The sequence below is a fragment of the Acinonyx jubatus genome, chromosome E2, assembly GCF_027475565.1.
Source record: "Acinonyx jubatus isolate Ajub_Pintada_27869175 chromosome E2, VMU_Ajub_asm_v1.0, whole genome shotgun sequence".
Classification (NCBI taxonomy): domain Eukaryota; kingdom Metazoa; phylum Chordata; class Mammalia; order Carnivora; family Felidae; genus Acinonyx; species Acinonyx jubatus.
In genome coordinates this window covers 44,525,332-44,551,289 of record NC_069396.1, presented here as the reverse complement: position 1 = coordinate 44,551,289, position 25,958 = coordinate 44,525,332, and the positions used below count along the sequence as shown (strand labels likewise).

The 25,958-nt window shown below is 42.3% G+C and overlaps 1 protein-coding gene and 1 long non-coding RNA gene across 17 annotated transcripts in view; one reads left to right on the top strand and one right to left on the bottom strand.

Moving 5' to 3' along the window:
* LOC106974730 (uncharacterized) overlaps window positions 1-22,796 on the bottom strand; it is a 34,684-nt gene extending 11,888 nt beyond the window's left edge. For 3 of the 15 annotated variants that reach the window (XR_008293522.1, XR_008293531.1, XR_008293526.1), the window contains exons 1-6: window positions 22,658-22,796; window positions 14,957-15,284; window positions 14,747-14,843; window positions 9,766-10,675; window positions 1,639-1,732; window positions 314-385 (exon numbers count right to left, since the gene is read on the bottom strand). This is a non-coding gene — a long non-coding RNA (uncharacterized LOC106974730). Of the gene's footprint in view, window positions 1-313; window positions 386-1,516; window positions 1,733-9,765; window positions 10,676-14,726; window positions 14,844-14,956; window positions 15,285-22,657 lie in introns of all 15 variants that reach the window. The other 12 variants (XR_008293523.1, XR_008293528.1, XR_008293527.1 and 9 more) reach the window with 10 other exon arrangements.
* Window positions 22,797-22,972: 176 nt separating this feature from the next.
* ZNF568 (zinc finger protein 568) overlaps window positions 22,973-25,958 on the top strand; it is a 154,372-nt gene continuing 151,386 nt past the window's right edge. Inside the window, exons 1-2 of one of the 2 annotated variants that reach the window (XM_053210207.1) lie at window positions 22,973-23,109; window positions 24,306-24,447. In XM_053210207.1, the coding sequence (XP_053066182.1) occupies window positions 24,407-24,447 (41 nt within the window). In that variant the 5' untranslated portion in view covers window positions 22,973-23,109; window positions 24,306-24,406. Of the gene's footprint in view, window positions 23,110-24,305; window positions 24,448-25,958 lie in introns of those variants that run through there. The other variant, XM_053210208.1, reaches the window with a different exon arrangement.

Sequence of the window (25,958 nt, the reverse complement as noted above, 5' to 3'; positions counted from 1 at the left end):
GAGATGGTCCTTCTCCAAAAGCTGATAGGGATGTGGGCACCCAGGAGTCTGGGTGACTGTTAAGGGAACTTCATCTGATCTTACTTTCTGGGAAGACCTAGCACACATACAGGCCATCTTCCTGGCCTCTCTTTGAACGTTTCTATGGCTTTTCAAAACTTTATCTTCCAAAATTCTCTGTGACATTTATATTCCAACCCCCGTTGCAAAAGAGAAAGAGAGGGAAGGAGAGAGAGAGAGAAGAAAGAAAGAAACAAAGAAAGAAAGAAAGAAAGAAAGAAAGAAAGAAAGAAAGAAAAAAACAAAATCTCACCATTTCCAATTCATAGAATTGTAGCGTGGAAGAAATGTGGAGGTGATCTGCTCAGTCCTCGTTTTGCAGATCCTGGAATGAAAACAGCAGTGTTTACCAGAGTTACTTAACATTTTGGTAATAATATTAATTTCAATAGCTATAACTTGCTGGGCACTCAGCATATACTAGGCTCTTCATGGATTAGCTTCTTTAATCCCCACTGGACCCCATGATGTAAATTCTCATCCTACATATGAGAAAATTGAATCTCAGAGAGGTTATGTGACCTACTCAGCCCCAATAGCACATAAGTGGAGTTGCTGTGATTTATTTTATTCCAAATATCAGAGACTTAACCACTCTACCATCTCAACTGCCCATAGCAGTTGCTATTTATTGAGCTCCTACTGTGTGCTAGTCACTAGATGAAGCCTACAGACAGAGCTATTGGTGGAATTTCTCTATTCACCTACCAAATTCCTATTGAATTCATATTGTGTGCCATGTACTATGCTATGTGCTGAGGATACCACAGAGGACAACTGCTCTGGGGCAACATGGAGCCTGGTCAGATGACTTTCATCCCTCAAGCCACAACTGCTGACTGGGCTTGTGGTGGTTTACACCTCCCAGTGAGCCTGCGATTCTTCCCCCCTCTGAGCTCTCCTCTAAAGCTGAAGGAAACATGGGTAATCCTGAATAGTTTTTGACTTGTACTCACATTCTTTAGTACCATGTTTCCCAAGAGTATCCCAAGGATGTGCAAAAACAGCTGCTTTCAGTGTTCTACATTTAAAGCCAAACTCAAAGGAAGAAATGGAGGAAATGAAAGACAAAAAATTTTAAGATCTACAGAAACAAATAATGTGAGGAATAAGCTTAAGAATTCCCTGAGCTTTCACCAATGGGTTAACAAGGCTTAGGGTGGAAAGCCAGCACAGGGAGAAAGTGCCACCAGTGTAGAAGAAAGCATAGAGCGGAAAGTCACTTCCACAGGATGGAAGTGTCTGTGAACAGGTAGAAGCAGAAAGCCCCTGCGGCAGGGTAAAAATGTCCAGAGCTAACTAGCAAGAAAAATGCCTTGTTAACCCTGAGGCAGCAGGGTTAGCCCCTAGACAAGTTAAGATAAACAGACACAGTGCCTGGTGGCTGCAGTAAACGGCCATCTACTCAGCGCCGGGACTTTGATTTGTATTGACCCAAACCCCTAACACCACGCACCTTTGAAATCCCCTTTCTCTCACACACATGAATTAATGCTTAGTGTTTTATTGTCTCTTTCTGCATGTCCATCATGTTTGTAAGCCTTCTGATCCTAATAAATATGGAGCAAGGACCCTTACTTGGGGCTCTCGTCTCCTCCTGGACATTAGCCTCTCTCGTATTCAATTCTGCATCCACTCTCTTGCTGGACAAGAGGGAACTCTGACTCAAAGTCTGTGACAAAATAACAATTTGGCAAAAGTAAGTCCTTACATTAGTTTAAATGTAAATTGATTAAACTGCCAATCAAAAGATACAGATTGACAGGATGGGTTTTTAAAACTCAGGATTCAGGGGTGCCTGTGTGGCTCAGTCATTTAAAAGACTGACTCTTGGTTTTGGCTCAGGTCATGATCTCATGGTTTGTGAGACTGAGTCCTGGGTCAGGCTCCACGCTGACAGCATGGAGGCTGCATGGGATTCATTCTCTCTCTCTCTCTCAAAATAAACTTTTAAGAAATTAAAAAATAAAAATAAAAATCAATATTCAACTATATGCCATCTATAAAAGATTGAAAAGCTCTAAGGACATATATAAGTTGAAAGTGAAAGTATGGGAAAAGATATTCCAGGTAGATAGTAGCCAAGAGACAGCAGGAGTAGCTATGCTAATGTGGACTTTAGCTCAAAAATTCTTACAAGAGACAAAAAAAAAAGACATTATATAATGATAAAAGGGTCAATTAAGATGACATAAAATTATGAGCATATATACAACAAATATCAGAGGTCCTAAATCTATGAAGCAAACATTGATAGAACTGAAGAAATACACAGCTCTACAATAGTAGACTTCAGTTCCCACTTTCAGTAATGATAGAAGAGCCAGATAGAAGGTCAGTAAGGAAACAGAGGACTTGATCAACACTATAAACCAGCTGAACCTAACAGACATATACAGAATACTATTTTGCGCCAGTCTCAACCTATCAATAGTGATGCTATAAATGGCTGGAGGTACTTACCTGGGCTCAGGTTCCCTTTTTGGAACCAGTGTTGTAGTTGAACTGGCCCTTGTGGCTTCAATGCAGTCACTATCAAAATTCCAGTAACATTTTTTGTAAAAATAGAAAAATCCATCCTAAAATTCATATGGAATCTTAAGGGACCCTGAATGCCCCCCAAAAAAACTCTTGAAAAAAAAGAACAAAGTTAGAGGTCTCACCCTGATTTCAAACCTACTACAAAGCTACAGTAATCAAAACAGTGTCGTACTGACATTAAGATGGACATACAGACCAGTAAAAAAGAATAAGAAGCCCAGAAAATTACCTTGCAGTATAGTTAGTTGATTTTTTACAAGGCTGCAAGACCATTCCATGGGGGAAACAACAATCTTTTCAACAAACAATTGAAAATTGGATTTGGGGAATCTAATTTGGGATTAGGAAAATTGAATATTCACATGTGAAAGAATGAAGTTGGACCCTTACCTTACACAATATAAAACTATTAATTCAATATGGATCAAAGACCTAAGTGTAAGAGTGTAAAACTATAAAATTATTAGAAGACAACATAGGGGAAGGGTTCATGACATTGAATCTGGCAATCATTTCTTGGATATGATACCAAAAGTACAAGTAATAAGATGAAAAATAAATTATATTACATAAACTGTGCATCAAAGGACACAATCAACACAGTGAAAAGGCAACCCATAGAATGGGAGAAAATATTTGCAAATCATATACCTGATAAGAGGTTAATATCCAGAATATATGAAGAACTCCTACCACTCAACCACAATAACCCCAAACAACCCACTTTTAAAATGAGCAAAGGACTTGAATAGACATTTCTCTAAAGAAGATATATAAATGGTCGATAAGAATATAAAAAGATGTTCAATATCACTGACCAGGGAAATGCAAATCAAAATCACGATGAGATATACTACCTTACATCTATTAGAATGGCTACTCTCAAAAAGAAAAGAAAAACAAAATAACAAGTATTGGTGAGGATATTTAGATTTTGGGATCCTTATGCACTGTTGGTAATGTAAAATGGTACAGATGCAATGGAAAACAGTATGGTGATTCTTCAAAAAATTAAAAATAGAATCACCATATTGTCCAGCCATTCCACTTCTGGGTATATATCCAAAATAACTGAAGAGAGTGTTCAAAGAAATTTTTGTACACCCATTTTCATAGCAGCATTATTTACAACAGCCAAAGGTGGAAGCAGTCCAAGTGTCTATTGCCAGGTAAATAGAACAAAATGTGGTATACACATACAATAGAATTATTCAGCCTTAAAAAGGAAGGAAATTCTGACACGTGCTACATACAACATGGGGAAAAGTTATAGGCATCATGCTAAGTGAAATAAGCCAGTCACAAAAAGACAAATACTGTATAATTGCACTTAAATGAGGTATCTGTTATAGAGACTGCAACTAGAATAGAGCTTGCCAGAGATTGGGGGTAGGGCAGAATGGAGAGCTGCTGTTTAATGAGTTTCATCAGGCTTGTAGTTTCTCGTTTGTTTTTTTTATTACCTTTTCTCTTTTTTTGGATCAGAGTTTTTAAAATTCTTTTCTTTTTCCTTCCTTCTTTTTTTCCTTTTCTTTTCCTTTCTTTTTCTTTGGAATCAGCCTTGTAGTTTTTTGATTCTCTGTTTGGTTTTTTGTACCCTTTCCTTTTCTCTCTCTCTCTTTTTTTTTTTTTTTTTTTTTTTTTGAGATCAGGCTTTTTCTCCCTCCCCTCTTTTTACCAAGGTTACTTGAACAAACAAATCAAAGGTTTGGACCTAGTTAAAGGTCCAAACACTCCACCACAGGAAGCATGGAGGAACTCTGCAGAGGACTGACCAGTAGGAAAGAGCAGCCAAAACGCAACAACAGAGTATACACAACATACACCAGAAACACTTCATGAAGTGCCAGGCCCTGGACAGGGTATGACCCCTTTTTTATGCAGCAGTACTCTCAGGTTCAGGAAACACAAAACATTTTAAAGCACACAAAATACAGAAACTTAGCCAAAATGACAGGATGGAAGAATTCTCCCCAAAAGAAAAATCAAGAGGAAATCACAGCCAGAGAATTGCTCAAAATAGACATAAGCAATATATCCGAACAATAATTTAGAACAATAGTCATTAGATTACTAACTGGGCTTGAAAAAAGCATAGAAGACACCAGAAATATCCTTGCTGCAGAGATCAAAGACCTAAGAACTAGTCAGGATGAAATAAAAGTGCTGTAACTGAGATACAAAACAAACTGGATACAGTGACAATGAGGACTGAAGAAGCAGAGGAGAGAATAGGTGATATAGAGATAAAATTATGGAAAATAATGAAGCTGAAAAAGAGGGAAAGGAAATTATTAGATCATGAGGGGAGACTTAGAGAACTAAGTGATTCCATGAAACAAAACAATATCCATATCATAGGGAGTCCCAGAAGAAGAATGGGGAAAAGGGGGCAGAAGGTTTATTTGAACAAATGATAGCTGAGAACTTCTCTAATCTGGGGAAGGAAACAGGCATTCAAATCCAAGAGGCACAGGGAACTCCCCTCAAAATCAACAAAATTCAACATCATGACATATCATAGTGAAACTTGCAAAATACAAAAATAAAGAGAGAATTCTGAAAACAGCTAGGGACAAAAGGTGCTTAACCTACAAGAATGGAACATAAGGTTAACAGCAGAGCTGTCCACTGAAACTTGGCAGGCCAGAAGGGAATGGCAGGAAATACTCAATGTGCTGAATAGGAAAAATATACAGCCAAGAATTCTTTATCCAGCAAGGCTGTCATTCAGTATAGGAGAGTTTCCCAGACAAAATTAAAGCAGTTTGTGACCACTAAACCATTCAACCACTAAACCACTAAACCAGCCCCACAAGAAATTTAAGGGCGGTGGGGGGTTGTCTCTCTGAGTGGGGAAAAAAAAAAAAAAAAGACCAAATCAACAAAGACTACAAAGAACCAGAGAACATTACCAGACACACCAACTCTATAGGTAACACACTGGCACTAAATTCAGGTCTTTCAGTAATCATTCTGAATGTAAATAGACTAAATGTTCCAATCAAAAGACATATGGTATCAGAATGGATAAGAAAAAAACAAGATTCATCTATATGTTGCCTACAAGAGACTCATTTTATTTATTTATTTAATGTTTATTTATTTTTGAGAGAGCATTAGCAGGGAAAGGGCAGAGAGAGAGGGAGACACAGAATCCAAAGCAGGCTCCAGGCTCTGACCGGTCAGCACAGAGCCCGATGTAGGATTCGAACTCACAAACCTTGAGATCATGACCTGAGCCAAAGTTGGACGCTTAACCGATTGAGCCACCAGGCGCCCCTACAAGAGACTCATTTTAGACTTAAAGACACCTACAGATTGAAAGTGAAGGGATAGAGAACCATCTTTCATGCTAATGGGGATGAAAAGAAGGCCAGAATAGCCATACTATATCAGACAAACTAGATTTAAAAACATAGACTGTAACAAGAGATGAAGAAGGGCATTATATCATAATTAAGGGGTCTTTCCATCAAGAAGACCTAACAATTGTAAATATTTATGCCCCAACTTGGAACACCCAAATATGTGAATCAATTAATCACAAACATAAAGAAAACTCATTGATAATAATACCATAATAGGAGATTTTAATACCCCACTTACAACAATGGACAGATCATCTAAGCAGAAAATCAACAAGGAAACAATGGCTTTGAATGACACACTGGACCAGATGGACTTAACAGATATATTCAGAACATTTCATCCTAAGGGAGCGGAATACACATTCTCCTTGAACGCATATGGAACATTCTCCAGAATAGATCACATACTGGGTCACATATCAGCCCTCAACAGGTACAAAAAGATCAAGATTATACCATGCATATTTTCAGATAACAAAATGCTATTTTCGTAGCATTTTCAGATGCAATGAAACTGAAATCAACTATAAGAAAAAAATTCGGAAAGCCCCCAAATACTTGGAGGTTAAAGAACATCCTACTAAAGAATGAATGGGTTAACCAGGAAATTAAAGAAGAAATTTAGAATTATCAATCTCAACACTCAAAAAAAACCCAAATAATCCAGTGAAGAAATGGGCAGAACACATGAACACTTTTCCAAAGAAGACATCCAGAGGGCTAACAGATACATGAAATGATGGTCAACATCACTCATCATCAGGGAATACAAATCAAAACCTCATACTGGTCAGAATGGCTAAAATTAACAACTCAGGAAACAACAGCTATTGGTGAGGATGTGGAGTAGGGGAACCCTATTATGCTTTTGGTGGGAATGCAAACTGGTGCAGCCACTCTGGAAAACAGTGTGGAGAGTCCTCAAAAAGTAGGGTAGAACTACCCTACAACCCAGCAATTGCACTACTAGGTATCTATCCAAAAGACTTAAAAAAATTGCTGATTCGAAGGGGCACATGCACCCTAATGTTTTTAGCAGTGTTATTATCAACAATAGCCAAATTATGGAAAAAGCCCAAATGTCCATTGACTGACAAATGGATAAAAAAGATGTGGTAGATATATATAATGGAATATTACTCGGCCATCAAAAAGAACGAAATCTTGGCATTTGCAACAACATGGATGGAACTATAATGTATTATGTATGCTAAGCGAAATAAGTCAGTCAGAGAAAGACAAATATCATATGATTTCACTCACATGTGGAATTTAAGAAACACAACAGATGAACACAGGGGAAGGGAAGGAAAAATAAGATAAAAACAGAGAGGGAGGCAAACCATAAGACACTCTTAATTATAGCAACAAACTGAGGGTTGCTGGAGGGGAGGTGGGTAGGGGGTAGGGCTAAATGGGCAGTGGGCATTAAAGAGGGCACTTGTTAGGATGAGCACTCGGTGTTATATGGAAGTGATGAATCACTGGGTTCTACTCCTGAAACCAATACTACACTGTATGTTAACTAACTTGAATTAAATAAATTAAATTAATTAAAAAATATAAAGAAGCTCACTTGAGCATTGGTATCAGAGTCTTTCTTAAAACTCCATGGATGATTGTCTGTATGTTGCCTACTAAATAAAAATATTGCCTATGTTTACAGACCCTCTGGATGTTGACAGTTATGTGACCAAAAGCCTAGACCCTGAATCACATTGTTAGTGTAACCCAAAGCCTCTATGTAAATTAGTTGTTATTATTTGGCTTGGCCTAAGGCCTGTACTCCAAATAACCTTGTTAATCCCTGCCTAACACAAAGCCGCTCGTAAACAAAGACATTTACCAGGCAAAATATTCCAAAGAGGTAAAAATAAGTAGGAGCTAAGGAGAAAAAAAAATACCTCTTTCTAGGTAAACTTGAACACTTTACTACCAAACCACCATTCTAGAAATGACAAAACAGTTCTACAGAGAATTTCAGTGAATGGCCCAAGTGACCACAGATGGCAAATGACCAAGTTAGAATTAAGACCCAGAATAAAATTCCAGAGTCAGACTATTAACCATCAAGTTGTGCTATCTCCCAAAGGCACATAAGAGTTTCATCTGACACAAACTGACACAGTTAAATTTCAAAGGCTTCAACACAGTTCTCGTTACTATATTCTCTTAATCTAAAGTCCTCTGTTACAGGAGTGCCTGGGTGGCTCAATTGGGCAAGCCTCTGACTTGGTTTTGGCTCAGGTCATGATCTCACAGTTTTGTGAGTTTGAGCCCCATGTTGGGCTCTATGCTGGCAGCATAGAGCCTGCTTGGGATTCTCTCTCCCTCTCTCTCTCTCTCTCTGCCCCTTCCCCACTTGTGCTGTCTCTGTCTCTCTCAAAATAAATAAATAAACTTTAAAAAGTGAAATGGGGCGCCTGGGTGGCTTAGTTGTTTAAGCAATTAACTTTGGCTCAGGTCATGATCTCACAGTTTGTGAGCTTGAGCCCTGTGTCGGGCTCTGTGCTGACAGCTCAGAGCCTGGAGCCTACTTCAGATTCTATGTCTCCCCCTCTCTCTACCCCTCCCCTGCTCAGGCTCTGTGTCTGTCTCTCATTAATAAATAAATGTGAAAAAAAAGTGAAATAAAATAAAATTCTATGTTAAAAAATAGTTAATACCTATGCCTGATATTCTCTTAGTGCAAGTTCTGCTCACCTAATGGCTAGAACCAATACCTTCTACCTTCCTTTGTTTTAAAAATACATCTTTCAAGATCAACTATAAATGGAATCTAATTCTATCTAAGCTTAATTCTTCCCCCAGCAGATAATATGTAAAATAAAGGTTTACTATTTCCTACAGAGAAAGAAACTCCACTAAAATGTGGACAAACCAAGACTTGCCAAATGCCTATGTATATACTAGGTCGGAGGAAAAGGGGTATTGGGAAGGGTCTGAATTCACCAATGCTCTCTCACTGCCATGGGCTGCCATCAACCAATGAAAATAAAAGGCCCATGAACATCTCTATCAGGGAAAACATACATGGAGAAGGAAAGCACATGTAAGAAAAACAAAAATCAAGTGAAAAATAAACAGCATGTATAATAACTTGCAAGGAAAAATCTCTGTGAAGACAGAAGGTCATGAAAGACTTGCCAAATGAATATGGCCACACCAGGTAGGCCATGGGAACTCACTGGGCAGGCAAATCCCACCCTCTTCTGTGGACCTCAGCATTCATGCAGGCCCAAGCTGTGCTTTCCTGCTTTCTATGGCACTCAGGAGAAATACACGAGGGGACAAGAAAGTCATCAGGAGACTAGACACCAGGGCCAGAAGTAACTCAGGCCCTCCCCTGAGTCTACAGATGCACCACAGGACTTATTTGCTTTGTCAAGGGGAGGCTGACTGTCCTTGACAGAGAGGGGTCAAGAATCCGTCAGCGGCCAGCCACTGAGGAAAGAGCCCTGGGTCCTGGAATGCTTCTGGGAAGCACCATCCCCCCGTCCAAGGAGGCAGGTGCTAAGCAACTGGTGTGCCCCACCAGGGAGGGAGCCCCTCCATAGCTGGGCCTATGTACACTAGGGAAGAGGCTGTTTTTCCGGAGGGTGGGGGGCAGTGGGGTTGCAGACCTGCAGAAAGGGATTCCTGAAAGGCACTGGGAGAGGCAGAAGCTCCGATGTGTGGTGCCAGGGCGTGGGACTCCTCCACCCACATCTAGGTCTCAGGGAAAATGGATTTTCAGGTGACAAGGCTATGGGATCTTTATTACCTCACTCACCAGATATCATCCCCACCCCACCTGGCCTTACATCAGATCCCATTCCTACCCGCTCCATTTGGATTTCGGTCCATAGTGTATGCAGTCTGTAGTGTCTGCATCTGGCCATCAAATCTGGCCGGCATGGCCGTAGTGGCGGCCACGGCTATGATCCAGAGGCCCATGATCTAGGGGAACCGAGGAGAGTAAAGCAGGCTCACCCTCCCCACCTCCCGGGTTACACCCTCCTCTTTCACCCCCTCCCCACCGCCCACAACGCTCCAGGAGCCCAGCAACTCGGGGTTGAGGCCCGCCCTCCAACTGCACAAGTGCGGGCAACAGATATTGCCAGCTTCACCCGGAACCACCACCATTCTTAAACGAAGGGCGGAAACTGTAGGGGGGCGGGGGCGCCCTCTGGCGGTAGTGTTGGACAGGTTGAGGCACAGGCTGTGGCTATCCTCTGTCTTCTAGTGGGTCCAGCGGATGGAAAGAAGGGAGGGAGGGAGGAAAGAAGAGAGGGAGCGAGGGAGGGCCAAGCTAGACTGACCAAGCAGGATGAGAACAGTAGCGTTGGTATCCCTTCCCTTGCGAGTGTGCCTGGGATGATTCTGGAAGGGGTCTGCCCTCTGACCCTGAGATGGGACTGCCCCTGTGTGCTTCCGGGCAAATTTGCTCCCTCGCAGGCTTCAGTTACTGGAGCCAGAGCCAGCCGGAAGCCAATGAGCTGCCCAGTATGGGTGGAGGGATGAGACTTGTCATCTAGGCCTAGGGATGCTTACAGCCCCCATTCTTCCTAGTGACCTTGTAGCTGTTTTTGCTGTGTTTGGCTGTGTAGCTGAGTGTGATTTTTTTCCTCCTCATTTGTTCTTGGTTTTCTTAAGGTGTGCCTGACCTGGCGATGGCTTCAGACCAGCAGTTGTAGGAAGCCCCTCTCCATCCTAAAAGGCACCTTTCCAAACACAAGAATACAAAAAGACCTGCTCAGGAATGCCTTTCAGACTTTGAGGAAAGAGGTCAAAGAATGTGCTCTTCACTCTTTAAGGCCCCACCTCACCCCCCTTCCCAAAATTCATATATCTCACCTAACCATTGTGCCATGATCCACAGGAGGCAAGTCACATGAGGAGGGTATGATCCACTCCGTGGCTGACTTGATGGCAAATTTACCACTGATCTTCAGCTGTTTTGGCCTACCAGCATTTCATCTTCTGGCTTCCACTCCTTACTGGGAAGCCGGTCCCCGTTTGAGTTTGGGGAGTAGAAGTGGAGGTGGGAGGGGTGTTTTCCAGAGAAGCGTTGCTACTTGGAATGTGCTTTCTTTTCTTTTCTTTTCTTTTTTCTTTTCTCTTTTTTCCCCACCCACTGCAATCTTGTCTGATTTGGGGTTGGCACCAGCCATGTTTCTTCTTGTGGTCCTGGATATGAAATTCTTGATTGTGAGCCTTCCGGGGCTTCTTCTTGCTGCCCACGCATGGCTTGGGGTCACTGTCAGTCTTGCAGTATCCAAATACTGCCTCAGACATACACTTTCTTCCTCCATCTTCCCTTGCTGGATCCCAATTCTACACCTATTCAACTTGATCTTTCTGTTCTCTGTGCCTGTGTTTGCTCCTCAGCAATTTCCATTATTCTCTCCTCCTCCTATAGGGGACGTGTTATATTCCAGTGGGTTCATTTTTCCTTCTGAAACTATTCTGCTGAGGTCATCACTTACATTTTTTGTATGTCATGGGCAAAACTTTTTTTTTTCTTTTCTCCTGGTTTTTGTGTTGTTTTTAAACACCTAGAAGAGATTTCATTTCCTGTCCAGCCTGAGCATTTCTCTTCTGTGACTGAATCTATGTCCCTACCTCCCCTGCCCCTACCAAGGAACTGTCTTTGAGCATAATTCACATCAAACAAAATGCACTGCCTTTCCATTTGGTGTCTGACAACATTTGGCAGATGTCCTTGGAGGTGGTTTGCTGCTGTCACCAGAACCTCAAACACTGGAGGGGATGGAACCCAGAAAGTCTCTGAGGAAACTATGAATGAAAAATCACTGGGGACTAGAAGAAACTGCTTCTTTTTCCTCAGGGTTCTCTAGAGAACTGCTAGAAGCCTTTTGTGGGTATCAGCACCATGGAGGTGCTGATGTCCCGACATGCAGGATTCCAGTCAGTGGTGGCCTCTAGTGGTGTATGCCTGAACTGAGACTCAGACACAGCCACAATCCAAGTCCACACTCCAGGCACCTTACCCTCAAGCTCTCCTGAACCAGAGTCAGCTCTAAGACTCACACATAGTGTCTTGACCCAAAACAAAGTCAGGCAGGCCAATCTCCAAACATACGTCATTCTTTGTATGGTGTTGGATTCTTTCTCTCTTCAAAAACCACTGTCTCTCACCCCAAACACTGCACCCCCAGACACAGCCAACCACCACACTGGACTGTATTCCTGACTGAAACAAGTGGCTCCAACCAGGCCCAGTCTGTCAATCGGGGTCTGGAGAGGACATCAAAGGTACCAACCAGGCCTACTTTTCTTCCTCCACAAAATACCGTCTCCCATCACAGTTCGAGACTTTCCCTCCAGGAGGAGGAAAAATCCTTGTAAAGACAAAGGGCCATGAAAGACTTGCTAAATAAATGTGGCCACACTAGGTGGCCACATAGGGATTGGGAAACCCACTGGGTAGGCAAATCCCACTCCCTTCTCTGGACCTCAGCCTTCAGGTAGGCCAAGCTATTGTTTCCAGGGGCACTGGTCTTGGGACTAGAGAATAAGAAAGGTATCAGGAGACTAGATGCCCCAGACTACAGGAATTCAGACGAAGCCCTCCTCTGAGGCTACAGATACAAGGCAGAGGGACAGGAGCTCCACAGGACTTGCCAACTTTGTCAAAGGGAGGCTGGCTGTTCCTGACACTGAGGTCAAGAATATGCCAGGAGGATAGCCACTGAAGAAAGAGTCTGGATTCTGGAAGACCTATGGGAAGCATTATTGCCCTTTCTCTCCTCCTCTATAGTCCATGTTATATTCCAGGGAGTTCACTTTTCCTTCTCCTATGTCCACTTGTTCTTAAACCTGTCTGCTCAGGCCATTTCTTTTGTTGTTTTCAGTTGTGAGCATCTTTTTCTCATTTCCTTGGTTTATTTTCTTGTTTTTAAACTCATAAAAGAGATTCCACTTCCTGTCCAGTTGACCACTGCTTTTCTGTGTCTTTCACTTATGATTGACTTTATATTTGTACTTCCCCTGTATCAGTAAACTGTCTTTCACTCAGAATTTCATTCAAACATAATTCACTCAAACAAAGCACACTGCTACTCCTTTAAGTGTACGATGATTTTTTACAAACATAGAGGTGGAGTGCTGCCATAATGGAAGCTCCAACACAGGGAAGGAGCAGAACCTGGAAAGCCTTTCAGGTAACTCTTTGCAAAAGCCACAGAGCCAGGAAGAAAACATTTCTTTCCCATAGTGTTCCTTTCCACAGTGGTTATAACCACTTCATCCCCCAACCACCATTGTCAGGGCGCACAACCCCTGACACAATTTTTTGAAGTTAGTAGCCCACATGTCCAATAGCGGTATAGATCTCAGCTAGGAGTCCATCTCAGCTAGAATCAAAGTGCGGACATCAGGCTGTTAGGCAAGCTATCCATACTGTATCTTTCCATGAAGCACATCAGGCTGTCATTGCCCAGAAACCAACTCAGGTGGGGAAACTTCAACTCATACTTTGTCCTCACTACAATTTTAACTATCTTGTCTCCATAAAGCCCTGCCTCTTAATCCAAACTAACCATCAAAAGCCATCAATGGGACTTGGCAAAGCAAAATCCTGGTCATATCACACCTGAGAAAAGCAGGTCCTACCTTGCCTAATTTTTGAAACCAGGTCACTGGAGAAGATGGAGGATAAATTCTCAACTGGTTCCATATAGTCTTCAATTCTTCCTCCACTAAATTCTGTCCAATATCATGGCTTTCCCACTTCTCTCCAAGAGGAAGAAAACTCTTGTACAGGCAGAAAGCTGAGGAGGATTTTTTTAAGTGAAGAGGTTGATAATAGGCAAGTGGGAGAGGGACACTATGTAGGGTCTTCCATCAGGAACCCTTAGTGATAGACAGCACCTTGTACTCTGGGGAAAGGTAAGGCCTGAGAATCTTATCTGGCAGAGTGTGCCTGGGGAAGGAAAAGGCATGTCTGTGATAAAAACCAGAGAACTCTTGGAAAACCAGAAAGCACCTGGAGCATCTTCTTTCTTCCAGGAAGACAAACACTCTATTTTTCTGGAACTGCCTTTTAAGTTCACAGAACTATGCCTTCCTGTTTGGAGAGGTTCTCAAGGAATTCAGACCAAGGCCTCCTGTGGCCCCCTCCATTAGTTCGTACATTCAGGGCAAAGGGAGAATGGCACCAGATAGCTGACCTATCTTTTAAAAGAAAGTCCAGCCAGTCCCTGTCACATGGGGCAAGACTCTCCCAGGAGGACTACTTTGGAAAGAGCCCTGGCTCCAGGAAGGCCTCTTGGAAGATTTGCTCCTGTGGAAGAAGTAAGGTGCCTGCTAGCCCACCCATATTTACATCCAACTCAGGAGGTAGCACCCTCAATAGCCAGGTCCAGTTATCTGAAAGGAATTGGGGTAAGGAATTGGTGATATAAGACAGGGCAGGTGCAGCATTTCCAGGAAAGTGCTCTAAGAGGCATGGCCCCCCTCGGTAGAAGTTTTAGAATTGGCCCTGTGGAGGTGCTGGCCCACCAAGGTGCCCAAGTCAGGAGATAGCACTCTCCATGACCAGTCCCAAGTACAGCTAAAAGAGGTGGGGTGGTTTCACTATTTCTAGGAATGTGCTCAAAGAGTCAGTAACCCCTGGAGTTTGAGGCCAGGATTGGGGTCCTTTTTCAATGTCTGAAGGAGGTACTGGTCTCACAATACCTATGAGTGTCTATTTACAATAGACACTATCACTTAGGGACTTGGACCTTTATATCCCTGCCCCCAACCTACCAGCCACATTCCCTCCATACCAGTCTGAAGAGGTGGCAAGGGGAGCCTAGGATGTGCGGTAGGATCCTTGTCTCAAGTTTTCATTGAATGTGTGAATGTGATTGTCCCTGAAGGACTCTGCCAGAGATATGAATGAATGAATGAATGAATGAATGAATGAATGAATAAATAAATAAAGCAAAACAAAACAAAACAAAAACAAAGAATATAAACATAACAAGAATACTCACTGTCAACTCACTTTCATATTATAGAAGAGGTACAACAATAGGCCATGTACAGTCTTTATAACATCTCACAAGCCCTCTTGCTCTAAAGGGAACCACATAACTAATTGTAGATATTTTGAGAACAGGAACTTCACGGTGGTACAACATTATAAACTGAGCTGCAGATATTAATGGAAATTCTGCCATTTTCCCACTAATGTCTTTTTTTCTGATCCAGGATCCGCTTTACATTCAGTTGTTATTTCTCCTTAGCCTTTGCCACCTTCCACGTTTTCTCAATCTTTTCTTGTCTTTGAGGATCCTGATAAATGTTTATTTTGTGTAAGTCCTAGGAAGAAACAAAATCAAAATGAAATTCATAGAATTCTGTTATCATTGAAATCATTTTTTCTCATCAACATATATGTTTCTTCTGGGATATATGCTATTGTTATAAATTTCTCTGTTGATATTTTCTTTGTACAAAATAACTTTTGGTTTCACTATGCTTTACATACAATGGGATCATTCATTCTTAGCTCTTGGCCTTTTCATTCCTGTTGTCTAGTGATGTTATCTGCATTCTATTTTTCTTTCACTTTATTTTTTTTTAAATTTTTTTAACGTTTATTTATTTTTGAGACAGAGAGAGACACAGCATGAACGGGGGAGGGGCAGAGAGAGAGGGAGACACAGACTCGGAAGCAGGCTCCAGGCTCCGAGCCTTCATCCCAGAGCCCGACGCGGGGCTTGAACTCGCGGACCACGAGATCGTGACCTGAGCTGAAGTCGGACGCTTAACCGACTGAGCCACCCAGGCGCCCCTATTTTTCTTTCACTTTAAAATGATATCCAATTGCTTATCTCTTTGCTTTTTCTTGGTGGAATGGTTGCTCCTTTGAAAGCCCTTTTTTTTCTCTGGAAGGTTCTATGGTTTTGTATTTTACTTTCATCAAATCTTCTCTTATGGTGATATCTACATGGCTCAGTTGGTTAAGCATCCAACTTGGCTCAGGTCATGATCTTATGGTTTGTGAGTTCAAGCCTGGTGTTGATCTCTGTGCTGACAGCTCAGAGCCTGGAGCCTGCTCTGGATTCTGTGTCTCCCTCTTTCTGCCCCTCCCCTGCTCACAATCTGTCTCATGCTAAACTAAAGCAACATCGATAGTCCAAAACTACTCTGTTTAGACGGATCTGCTTACACAGTTGACCCTTGAACAATATGGGGGTGTTAGGGGTGCTGACCCCCCAATCAGAGTTGAAAATCTGGATATAACTTAATTCCCCAAAACTTAATTACTAATGGTATACCATTGACTGAAAGCCTTAACAATAACATAAACAGTCAAACAACACATATTTTGTATATGTATTATATACTATATTTTTAGAATAAAGTAAGCTAGAGAAAAGAAAATGTTATTAAGACAATTATAACGAAGAGAAAATACATTTGCAGTACTTCACTGTGTTTATCGGAAAAAAAATCCACAGATCAGTGGACCATGCAGTCAAACATACGCTGTTCAAGGGTCAACCATACTGTCTAGTGGGTTTTTTTTTTTTAATGTTTATTCATTTTTGAGAGAGAGAGAGAGACAGAGCATGAGCAGGGGATGTGCAGAGAGGGGATACACAGAATCCAAAGCAGACTCCAGGCTCTGAGCTGTCAGCACACAGCCCAATACAGGTTTGAACCCACGGACCATGAGATCATGACCTGAGCTGAATTCAGATGCTTAACCGACTGAGCCACCCAGGCACCCCTCTACTCTTTCTGCTAGGTCTCGTTCATGTGGTTCTGTTCCCTTGCATGACTTGTTATCTATGACAGCTTGCTGGTCATTATCCCTAAAAAGTTATTTGTGGAGGCAGAAGCATAAGGTTGGTATGCCCACCTGCAGTGTGGACTCTCATTCATCTTGCCAGGTATTAGCCAGCCCAACTCAAATCAAATTTGAGGTTCCTTAATTGATTTAGGTTGTGAGTCCATAATTTCCTACATCTAGTAAACTTGAAAAGAAAGAAAAATAGAACTTTGCCTCAGGAAAAGCAAATGAGGATTGCTGGGAATGGATCCCAATCATTGGTATTTTTTAAGTTTCTGAGTGACTTTAAGATTTAGCTAGAATTCAGAAGCACTGGACTTAAGAGAAAGGCAGAGTATAGGGGCCAAGTTGTAAAAGAAGAACATCTTTAGATTTAAACATTATATCTAAACATGATCTTCAGTCATGGTCCCTCATACATGGCACTGACCATAAGCTAAAGATAAGAATTTACAGTTTTTTCTTTTTTTCACAAAAATATTTACAAAAACAGAGAGAAAAGATTAATCACTATGTACTCATTATCCAGATTTAAGTTCTCAGTATTTTGCCAATTTTGCATTAAGAAAAGTTATTTTAAAAAACTAGGAAATAAGGAAACATTACTATGTCATCCTGTGTGACTCTTCAAAGTCATACCAGAGCATGGTCCAAAAACCCACCCAAGGTTGGGACACCTGGCTGGCTCCATCAGTTAAGCGTCTGAATTCAGCTCAGGTCATGATCCCACTGCTGGTGAGTTGGAGTCCCATGCCAGGTTCTGTGCTAACAGCTCAGAGCCTGGAGCCTGCTTTGGATTCTGTGTCCCCATCTCTCTCTGCCCCTCCCCCACTCGTGCTCGCTCACGCTCTCTGTCTCTCTCTAAAAAATAAACATTAAAAAAAAATGTTTTTTTAAATAAAAGTTGACCCAAGGTCTAATAAGCCATTCTAGTGAAGGTTTTCTAAATTCAGCACTGTTCACATTTTTGGCCAGATAATCCTTTGTTGTGGAAGGTTGTCTTCTGCATTGTAGAATGGTTGGGGGCATCCATCCCTGGCTTTTACCCACCAATGTGCCAGTTGCATTCTGCCCATCCTTCCCCTCCCACCCCCCCAGATGGTGACAACCAAAACTGTCTCCAGACATTGCCAAATGTACCCTGGGGATTAAAATTGCACAGTTTGAGGGTGCCTGGGTGGCTCAGTAGGTTAAGCGTCTGACTTTGGCTCACGTCATGATCTCACAGTTGGTGGGTTTGAGCCCCATGTTGGGCTTTGTGCTGACAGCTCAGGGCCTGGAGCCTGCTTCGGATTCTGTGTCTCCCTCTCTCTCTGCCCATCCCCCACTCATGTTCTGTCTCTCTCTCAAAAATAAATAAAAATGTTTTAAAAAATTAAAAAATAAAATAAAATTGCACCAGTTTGAGATCTTACTACTCTAGCGGAATACAGGTGTAATTGGCTTTTTACTAATTAGGACTCAGACTATGCATATGCATAGCTAGGTATTCACTTGCAAAAAATTGATGCATTTCATCTATTAGTCTATTACAGATGCAAATTGATTTTTTACAGAAAAGATAACCTTAAAGGTTTGGTTTTTATTGCCCTGTAGGACATGAAATAGTTTTGTATCTAAATTTGCAATCTTATTCCAAGAGTCTTTCTTCCACTAACTTGGCTCCAGCAGAGCAATGATTGCTCCATCATGCAGGACAAGAGGAAAATGCTAATAATCCTCTCTGATCTGAAAGAAAAATCTCACAAGTTTAAGGACGTCTTTAAGAAATCCAAAGACATCAATTATAGTATTTTTACCACAGCATCAGTTATCTATTGCTGTATAACAAATTACTCCCAAACTCAACAGCTTAAAACAAGCATTTAGTATCTCACACAGTTTCTGAAAGTCAACAATACAGGAGCTGCTGGTTAGAGTGCTGAGTCTCTCATGCAGTTGCAGTCAGTCTGTTATTGGCAAGGCCTGCAACATGTCAAGGTTTGACCAGGGCTGCAGGATCTGCTCCCAAGATGACCCACTTGGATGGGGAGGGTATCAGTTCCTCCCTGGCTGTTGGCAGATTTCAGTTCCTTGCTACATGGGCCTCTACATAGGCTGTGTCAGCGTCCTCATGACATGACAACTAACTTCTCCCAGAGTAAATTATTTGAGAGAGAGCAAGAGAGAGAGACAGAGAGAGAGCGAGTGACCACACCTTGAAGACAGAAGAGGTATCATTTATAACTTAATCTTAGCAGTGGTGTGCCATCACTTCTACTGTATTTTATTAGCTCCTAGACCAGCTCTGGTCCAATGTGGAAGGGGACTACACAAAGGTGTTAATGGCAACAGGTAGCCATTTTGGGGGTCAGCTGTTACACCAGTTAGTATGATGACCAACTGGAATTATGTTTTTTTAAAAAGCTATTTTCATAAGACAAGGTAACCATTCCTAAAGATTCCAATGTCTATGATATGTAGAGCACTGCTTTGGGTGCTATGAAATGAATGCTGTCAGTATGATGCAGGCAGGCTGGGTCTGAGGACTCAGGACGGTTCCACAGGACCAGCCAAGAGGGTCCTTGGCTTTATGCAGGAGAGAAATCTAATGAGAGCTGGAGAAAGTGAAGACAGAGTTTACTGAAAACTGTGAGTGACAAACAGAGAATAGCAGACAGAGCGTCTGGGAGACTCAGGAAGGAAAAGAGAATGAGTCTCATCATCACTTGTGGTTAAGTGTTTACATTGGAAAGGGGTTTAGAGTACTCAGTTTCTTTCAGGAATCCAGGGTAGGGTCCAATCAAAGCAAGAGTTTGATGAACAATAGGTGTTATTCTGTAAATCACCAACGGTAGGGGGTGTTGATGCCAGGGTCAGCAGAGGTTTGTTTGAAGCTATGTCCTGGAACACGTTTGGGATCTGGCTCTTATTGGATATCATCAGGTGTTTGGGGCACAGGACAAAACCCAGAGAATGATTAGCTTTCTTGCTTCCCCCTTGAAGTGGGAACATAGCCTCTTTGGCTTATTCACAGGCAAAATATAGAACCTGAGTAAACAGGGGTGCCTGGGTGGCTCAGTCGGCTAACCAGTCTGATTCTGGATTTCAGCTCAGGTCATAATCTGAGATTGGGCTCCATGCTGACAGCACAGGGTCTGTTGGGATTCTCTCTCCTCTCTCTCTGCTTGGTGTTCTCTCTCTCTCTCTCTCTCTCTCTCTCTCTCTCTCTCAAAATAAATAAATAAATAAACATTAAAAAGAAAAGAAGAGGTACCTGGGTGGCTTAGTCTGTTAAGTGTCTGACTTCAGCTCAAGTCATGATCCTGCAGTTTGTGAGTTCAAATCCCACATCAGTCTCTGTACTGGCAGTGCAGAGCCTGCTTGGATTCTCTCTCTCTTGCTTGCACTCTCTCTCTCTCAAAGTAAATAAATAAACTTAAGAAGAAGAAGAAGATGGCTAGTAAATGGGGCCTAACAGAAACTCTGCCTACACACTCTGCATACAGTTCCTACAGACTCTGCCTGAGACCTTGCCCATGAGACAGGCTAAAAGTGCTAGAGTTTTAAGGCCCTTGTAGTAGCACCCAAAAATGAGGAATGAGAAATGATGTACAAATATCTCAGCTTCAGTGGCCCTTGAACGAGACAACTTGTATCTACACTGTCTTCCAGAGTTCCCCACAGCACTGAGCTCCCATTGTTCACAGGGATAATCCCCTCCTTGATACACTCTGTATTGGGTTCCACTCCTCCTTTGTCACTTCCCTAGACCCTACCTGCCAAAAAAACTGCCCACACTCACATCCTTGTCTCAGGTCAGCATCCGGGGCAGGCCACTGTTAGAAAGAAAACCACAAGCCCCAAATCGTGTCATTTATCTAAGCCTCCAAACCAGGGCTTAATACTACCTAACTTAACTGTAGTTTCAACCTCCCGTAGAAACGTAAGTCTTAATTGATGAAGGAGCATGAGGCAGGCTGAAGGATAAAGTACAAGCTAGCACCCCCACCCCCACCCCAGGTGGGATCTGTGTGATATTCCTTGGACACTCCTGGTTCACCCAAGAACAAAGGAAGGGGTTTAAGTGCTTGCCATGGTAATGGGGGAAACTAAGGTGAATGAAAAATTAAATTCCCTTTCTGCCTACAGCCCATTGACAAGTCCTTGAAACAGGCAGAGTGACCTCCCTCTACGAGCTCAGCTGCCTCAAGGACGACTCTTTTCTGGGGGCAAAAGAGATCCCGGCTTAACATTGTCCACTTCCTTTATCTCAACTGACCCAGGATATATGCTGGCAATCATGCTCCAAGTTTATGGTCCCCGATATGCATCTGAAGGGTCTCATCACTTAGGTTTTATTAAACAGTGATAAATGGTGTTTCCCTAGCAACAGTTAGCCCCTCAAGGTCCTGGAAACCTTGCTTCCAAAATCCCTTAAAGACATACTCTATCCCTGACCTCCTCCCAACCTGAGGGTATATAATGAGTTACTTGTCACAACCCCTGTACAGCTCTTCGTGCCCATGGGTCCTGTCCCATGCTTTAATAAAATCACCTTTTTGCACCAAAGATGTCTTTAAGAATTCTTTCTTGGCCCTCGGGTCCAGACCCCACCATCACCCCAAAACTTCATCATTAACCAGTATATCAGGAATTTTCTGATTAGAACCAATGAGGTAAACTGTTACTTGGGCCCTCTCCATCCCCCTAAAATGAAATTATGTTAGTTAGGGATTAGCTCATCAGGGACCACAGTGAGAAATTAAATAAACTATCCTGTTTCTCAGCATGTTTGTTTTTCAGCTTTATGAGTCCTTGAGAACTTCCCTGTTCCTGGAAACCCACCAAAGTTATTCAATTGAGCAGATGTCTGGGAACAAAAAAAAATCATAAATGTTCCTGGGAAATTGGGAGTTAAGCAAACCCCTGTTAAGTTATGCTTGAACAATTTTTATAAAGGTTTTCTCAGTTCCTGTGACCACTTCTTAATTGCAAGAATAGCCTACCAAAAGGTTGCCCGCTAGCAGTATAAATTGGTCCTGAAGTTTGTGTTAGAGACAGAACTTTGTGGACTATCTCTGTCTCTGTACTACCTGCAAATAGTAAAATCCATTTGCTCAAACCAAAAGACATGGGTCAATCGTTTGGCTGATGCACCCAAGCTAGGTGCCCTTTGTGTTCAGTGACAAACCTGGTGATCCATATGGGTCAGTTATCCACCTAAAGACTCCCTGCTCTTCCACCTAAAGGAAGGTGACCTTGCCTGGAACAATCCTTTCTTTTGCTAATAACTTTCTTGCCCCTTTCCCACACCGCCCCATCTTCCTATAAAAGCTTTCCATTTTGTACAACTTCGGGGAGCTCCTTTTGACTTGCTAGATGGGATGTGGCCTGATTCATGAATCGTTCAATAAACTCAACTAGATGTTCAAATTTACTCACCTGAATTTTTATTTTGTAACACTACTTAAGACAAAGTCCCTGTATATCTGGCCCAGCATTAACACAAGGCAGGGAATTATGTCTCTCTAAATTTTTTTTTATTTCCTATGGGATCTCTCATATCAGCAGCAAAAACATAGAGTGCTAAAATTCTTAATTATCATTTATTTAAAATAGTTGAAATCCTAAAAAAAAAAAAAAAAAAGAAAAAAAGTCCCTGCTTCCAACATTTTCTTTTGGTAAGAGCCAATAGCTTCTTACTCGCCCTCTCCCATGGCTCCGCCCTCACCGGAGTTCTCGACCCTTCCTCCGGTGGCCTCAGTGTCCCCAAGGGAAGAGCGTCTTAGCTGCTCTCCAACTCCAAGAGCCGTTCGAAGAGAAGTTTCACCTTTTTGGGGGGAGCTCCTCCTATAAGGCGGCCCCGCCCATTACACGTAAGAAACGGTATAAATGTACGAGGCCATCTTACCTCAGCGCCTGGCCTGCTGGAGACAAAGAAAGCTCAGCTTGGAGGTTAGGTCGCCTCCATATTGGTCACAGCCGGTTTGGGCTTCTGAGATGCTAAAAGCAGCCGGGACGTCTGTGTTTGCAGCCCCAGGAGCACTTGTTTCTCCCAGCCCTAAAACAGCTTAACCCTCTGGTCTAACAAAGGGCCTAATCACTACTGTACGGCACAGATTTAAACATGGCTGCCTCCAACAAGGTGTCAAGAGGGAGCGGCCATCAGGCCTTCTGTTAAAGTTCAGAAACCCAGAATCCTGTTCGCTTGGAAGGTTGCCAGGTGGAGGCCGACAGCCTCAGAGTCGCGACTGAGTCTGCGCACTGGCCACTCGGGATGGGAAGAGATTATACTGCGGTGAGGCGGCGTGGTACGAAGATCAATGTCGGGTTATGGGCGCGGATCCAGGAAAAATGGGAAAGGTCAGTATGAGAAACAGTCAAAATTAAAGACTTCTGTAGGATAGTGATCGGACGACTACGGTGGCCCTTATGGGTCAGTCATGGGTGCCTGTAAGGGTCAGTGACGAGCGTACTGAAGAGGTTAAGTGATTGGACTTGTGAACCTCGTGGGGGTCTGTGGGGCGGGAGGAGGTTTGTGGGAGTCAGTGGCAGTGTCTGTGAAGATGGATTAGAAGTATGTGGGAATCAATAAAGGAGGGTTCTCGATTTCTTGATTGGCACAGTGAGTGGGGATCAGTTTACAGTGGTCTTTAGGGGTCTGGAGCCAAGTGGGTGCTTCAAAAACATTTATTTGAACAGCATTAGAGCGCAATGATCGGAAGCCTGAGAGGGTCCGTGATTGGAGGTTCTGAGTTCTGTTTGGGTACCTGGAAGTGATGATTGTGGAAACTTTGAGGTTAACTGATGAGAAGGGTTAATGGGGACCAAGGTTTAGAGAAATGCTTTCGGCCATCAGTGATTGACACTTCCTTTAGATCATCGATGGGAGGAATCTGAGGGTATTAGTGATTGAACTTTTGTAAATCAAGGAATGGAGAACATACGGATCAGTGGGGGTCAGCGAATGGGACTGTCAGTAATTGTGGGGGGGAGGTGGGTCTGTGGGAGTCAGCGATTGATATTCAGTCATTGGGGTATCATTGGAGATCAGTGTGGGTTCGTGATTGGTGATCTGTGTAATTCTCTGTTGGGCAATCAGAATGGATCAGTGAGCTTTGTAGTCACTGGCTAGCGGTCTCTGATGGTCATTTTTGGACATCCGGGAATATCAGTGACTACAAGATCCTTTGTTGTAGATTGGGGCGCCATATATGTCTGTGATTAGGAAGCTTAGTGGGTGTTAAGAAGGATTGGGAAATTTAGAGGTTGGGGATGGGAGAGTTAAGGATTTGAGTCTGCAGTCCTGCATAATGGGAGCACACTTCACCCCTGTGACACTCTGCAGCTGATGAGCAGTCAGTTCAGTTCAGTCTCTCCCAAAAGCCCACATCAAAAACTCTGAAACCTCCTTCCCCTTTTTATTGTCCCAGCGTTAAAGAAAGTGATTTCAAAGGACCAGGTGTTAAACTTATCTAAAGTAATATGTTATTAAAGATGTGTCTTCTATTGCTTTTGCCAAGCATTTAGTGCATATTTCTTTAAATGTTTCCTTTAAGGTCCTTTCTGGCAACAGTAATGATGTATCCGTCTGTGACAGCATCCCAAGAATGAGTCTGGTTTCTGGAAATCTATTCTGACTCCATGGCAGCTAGGATGGATGTGTCTTTGCCTGTGGTTAAAAAACAAAGAATTTACTGAGTAAGTATCTAAACTGATCTTGTAAAAGATTTTGCCAAAGGAACAAACTTTGAGAGTGTTTGGAAAATACTTTATCTAGGCTTAACTTAAAAATGTTGTTAACACACACATACCAAAAAAAAAAGTAATTATGTGAGGTGATGGAAGTGTTAACACTATTGTGGCAATTATTTTGCAATATATACATATATCAAGTCATGGCATTGTACACTTTAAACTTCTACATTGGGGCGCCTGGGTGGCGCAGTCGGTTAAGCGTCCGACGTCAGCCAGGTCACGATCTCGCGGTCCGTGAGTTCGAGCCCCGCGTCAGGCTCTGGGCTGATGGCTCGGAGCCTAGAGCCTGTTTCCGATTCTGTGTCTCCCTCTCTCTCTGCCCCTCCCCCGTTCATGCTCTGTCTCTCTCTGTCCCAAAAATAAATAAAAACGTTGAAAAAAAAATTTAAACTTCTACAATATTATATGTCCCATACCTCAGTAAGGTTGGGGAAAAAAGAAAAATAAATAAATAAATAATATAAGGAAAAGAAACTGGATCTGGAAGTTACTGTGTTCTAAGAATCTTCTTGCCTTGTTCTGTATTTTTTAGGCATGACACATTTGACCTCCTTGAATCTGTTCCTTATGATAACCTGGCAGAATAATTCAGTAAAGATAAAACCACAAAATCAAAACTTGAAGCTACTTTTAGAAACTGCTCTTCATTGAAATTAAAGTCAAACTAATGCTAATTAAGATGGGCCAAGACAAGATTACAAATAAGACGGATATAAGATTTTGACCATTAGCTTAATGAAGGGGTAAAATGCCAAAACAGTATTTTGTTTTTAAAAATATTATATCCAATTCTCATGTAGTCCTCAGACAAAGCACAATAACTGTAACATTTTCTGAAGCAAAGGAAGCTGAAAGGTAAGGCAGTTAAATATCTGTCAGAAGCCATGCACATCAGGCTTTAGTTTTTAGAGCAGATAGTCTCTGTTTTCAATTGCACAGAATCAAAGACAGGTAGTTGTTTTGATGCAGAAGTCATGAGCTTAGATAAGGAGTTAGGGTGTTTTCTTTTTCTTGTGTTATTTTCCTTTGACACCTACACTGTATTTAGTTCCAGGTTGGGGAGCAAATAATTTTTTTTTAATGTTTTTATTTTATTTTATCTTATTTTATTTGAGAGAGCGAGAGAGCATACACACTCCAGTGAGAGAGCATACACACTCCAGCAAGGGAGAGGGGCAAAGGGGAAGAGAGAGAGAGGTGTGGGAGAGAGAGAATCTTAAGCAGGCTCAACTCTCAGCCCAGAGCCTGACCTGGGGCTGGATCCCATGACTCTGGGATCATGACCTAAGCCAAAGTCAGGAATCAGATGCTCAATCAGATGCCACCCAGGCACCCCATCTTTTTTTTTAAACGTTTTACTGAGATATAAGATACATACAGAAATATACATAAATATACAGCTCAATGAATTACCACAAAGGGAAAGCCCTGGGGTAATGTACTCAGGTCAGAAA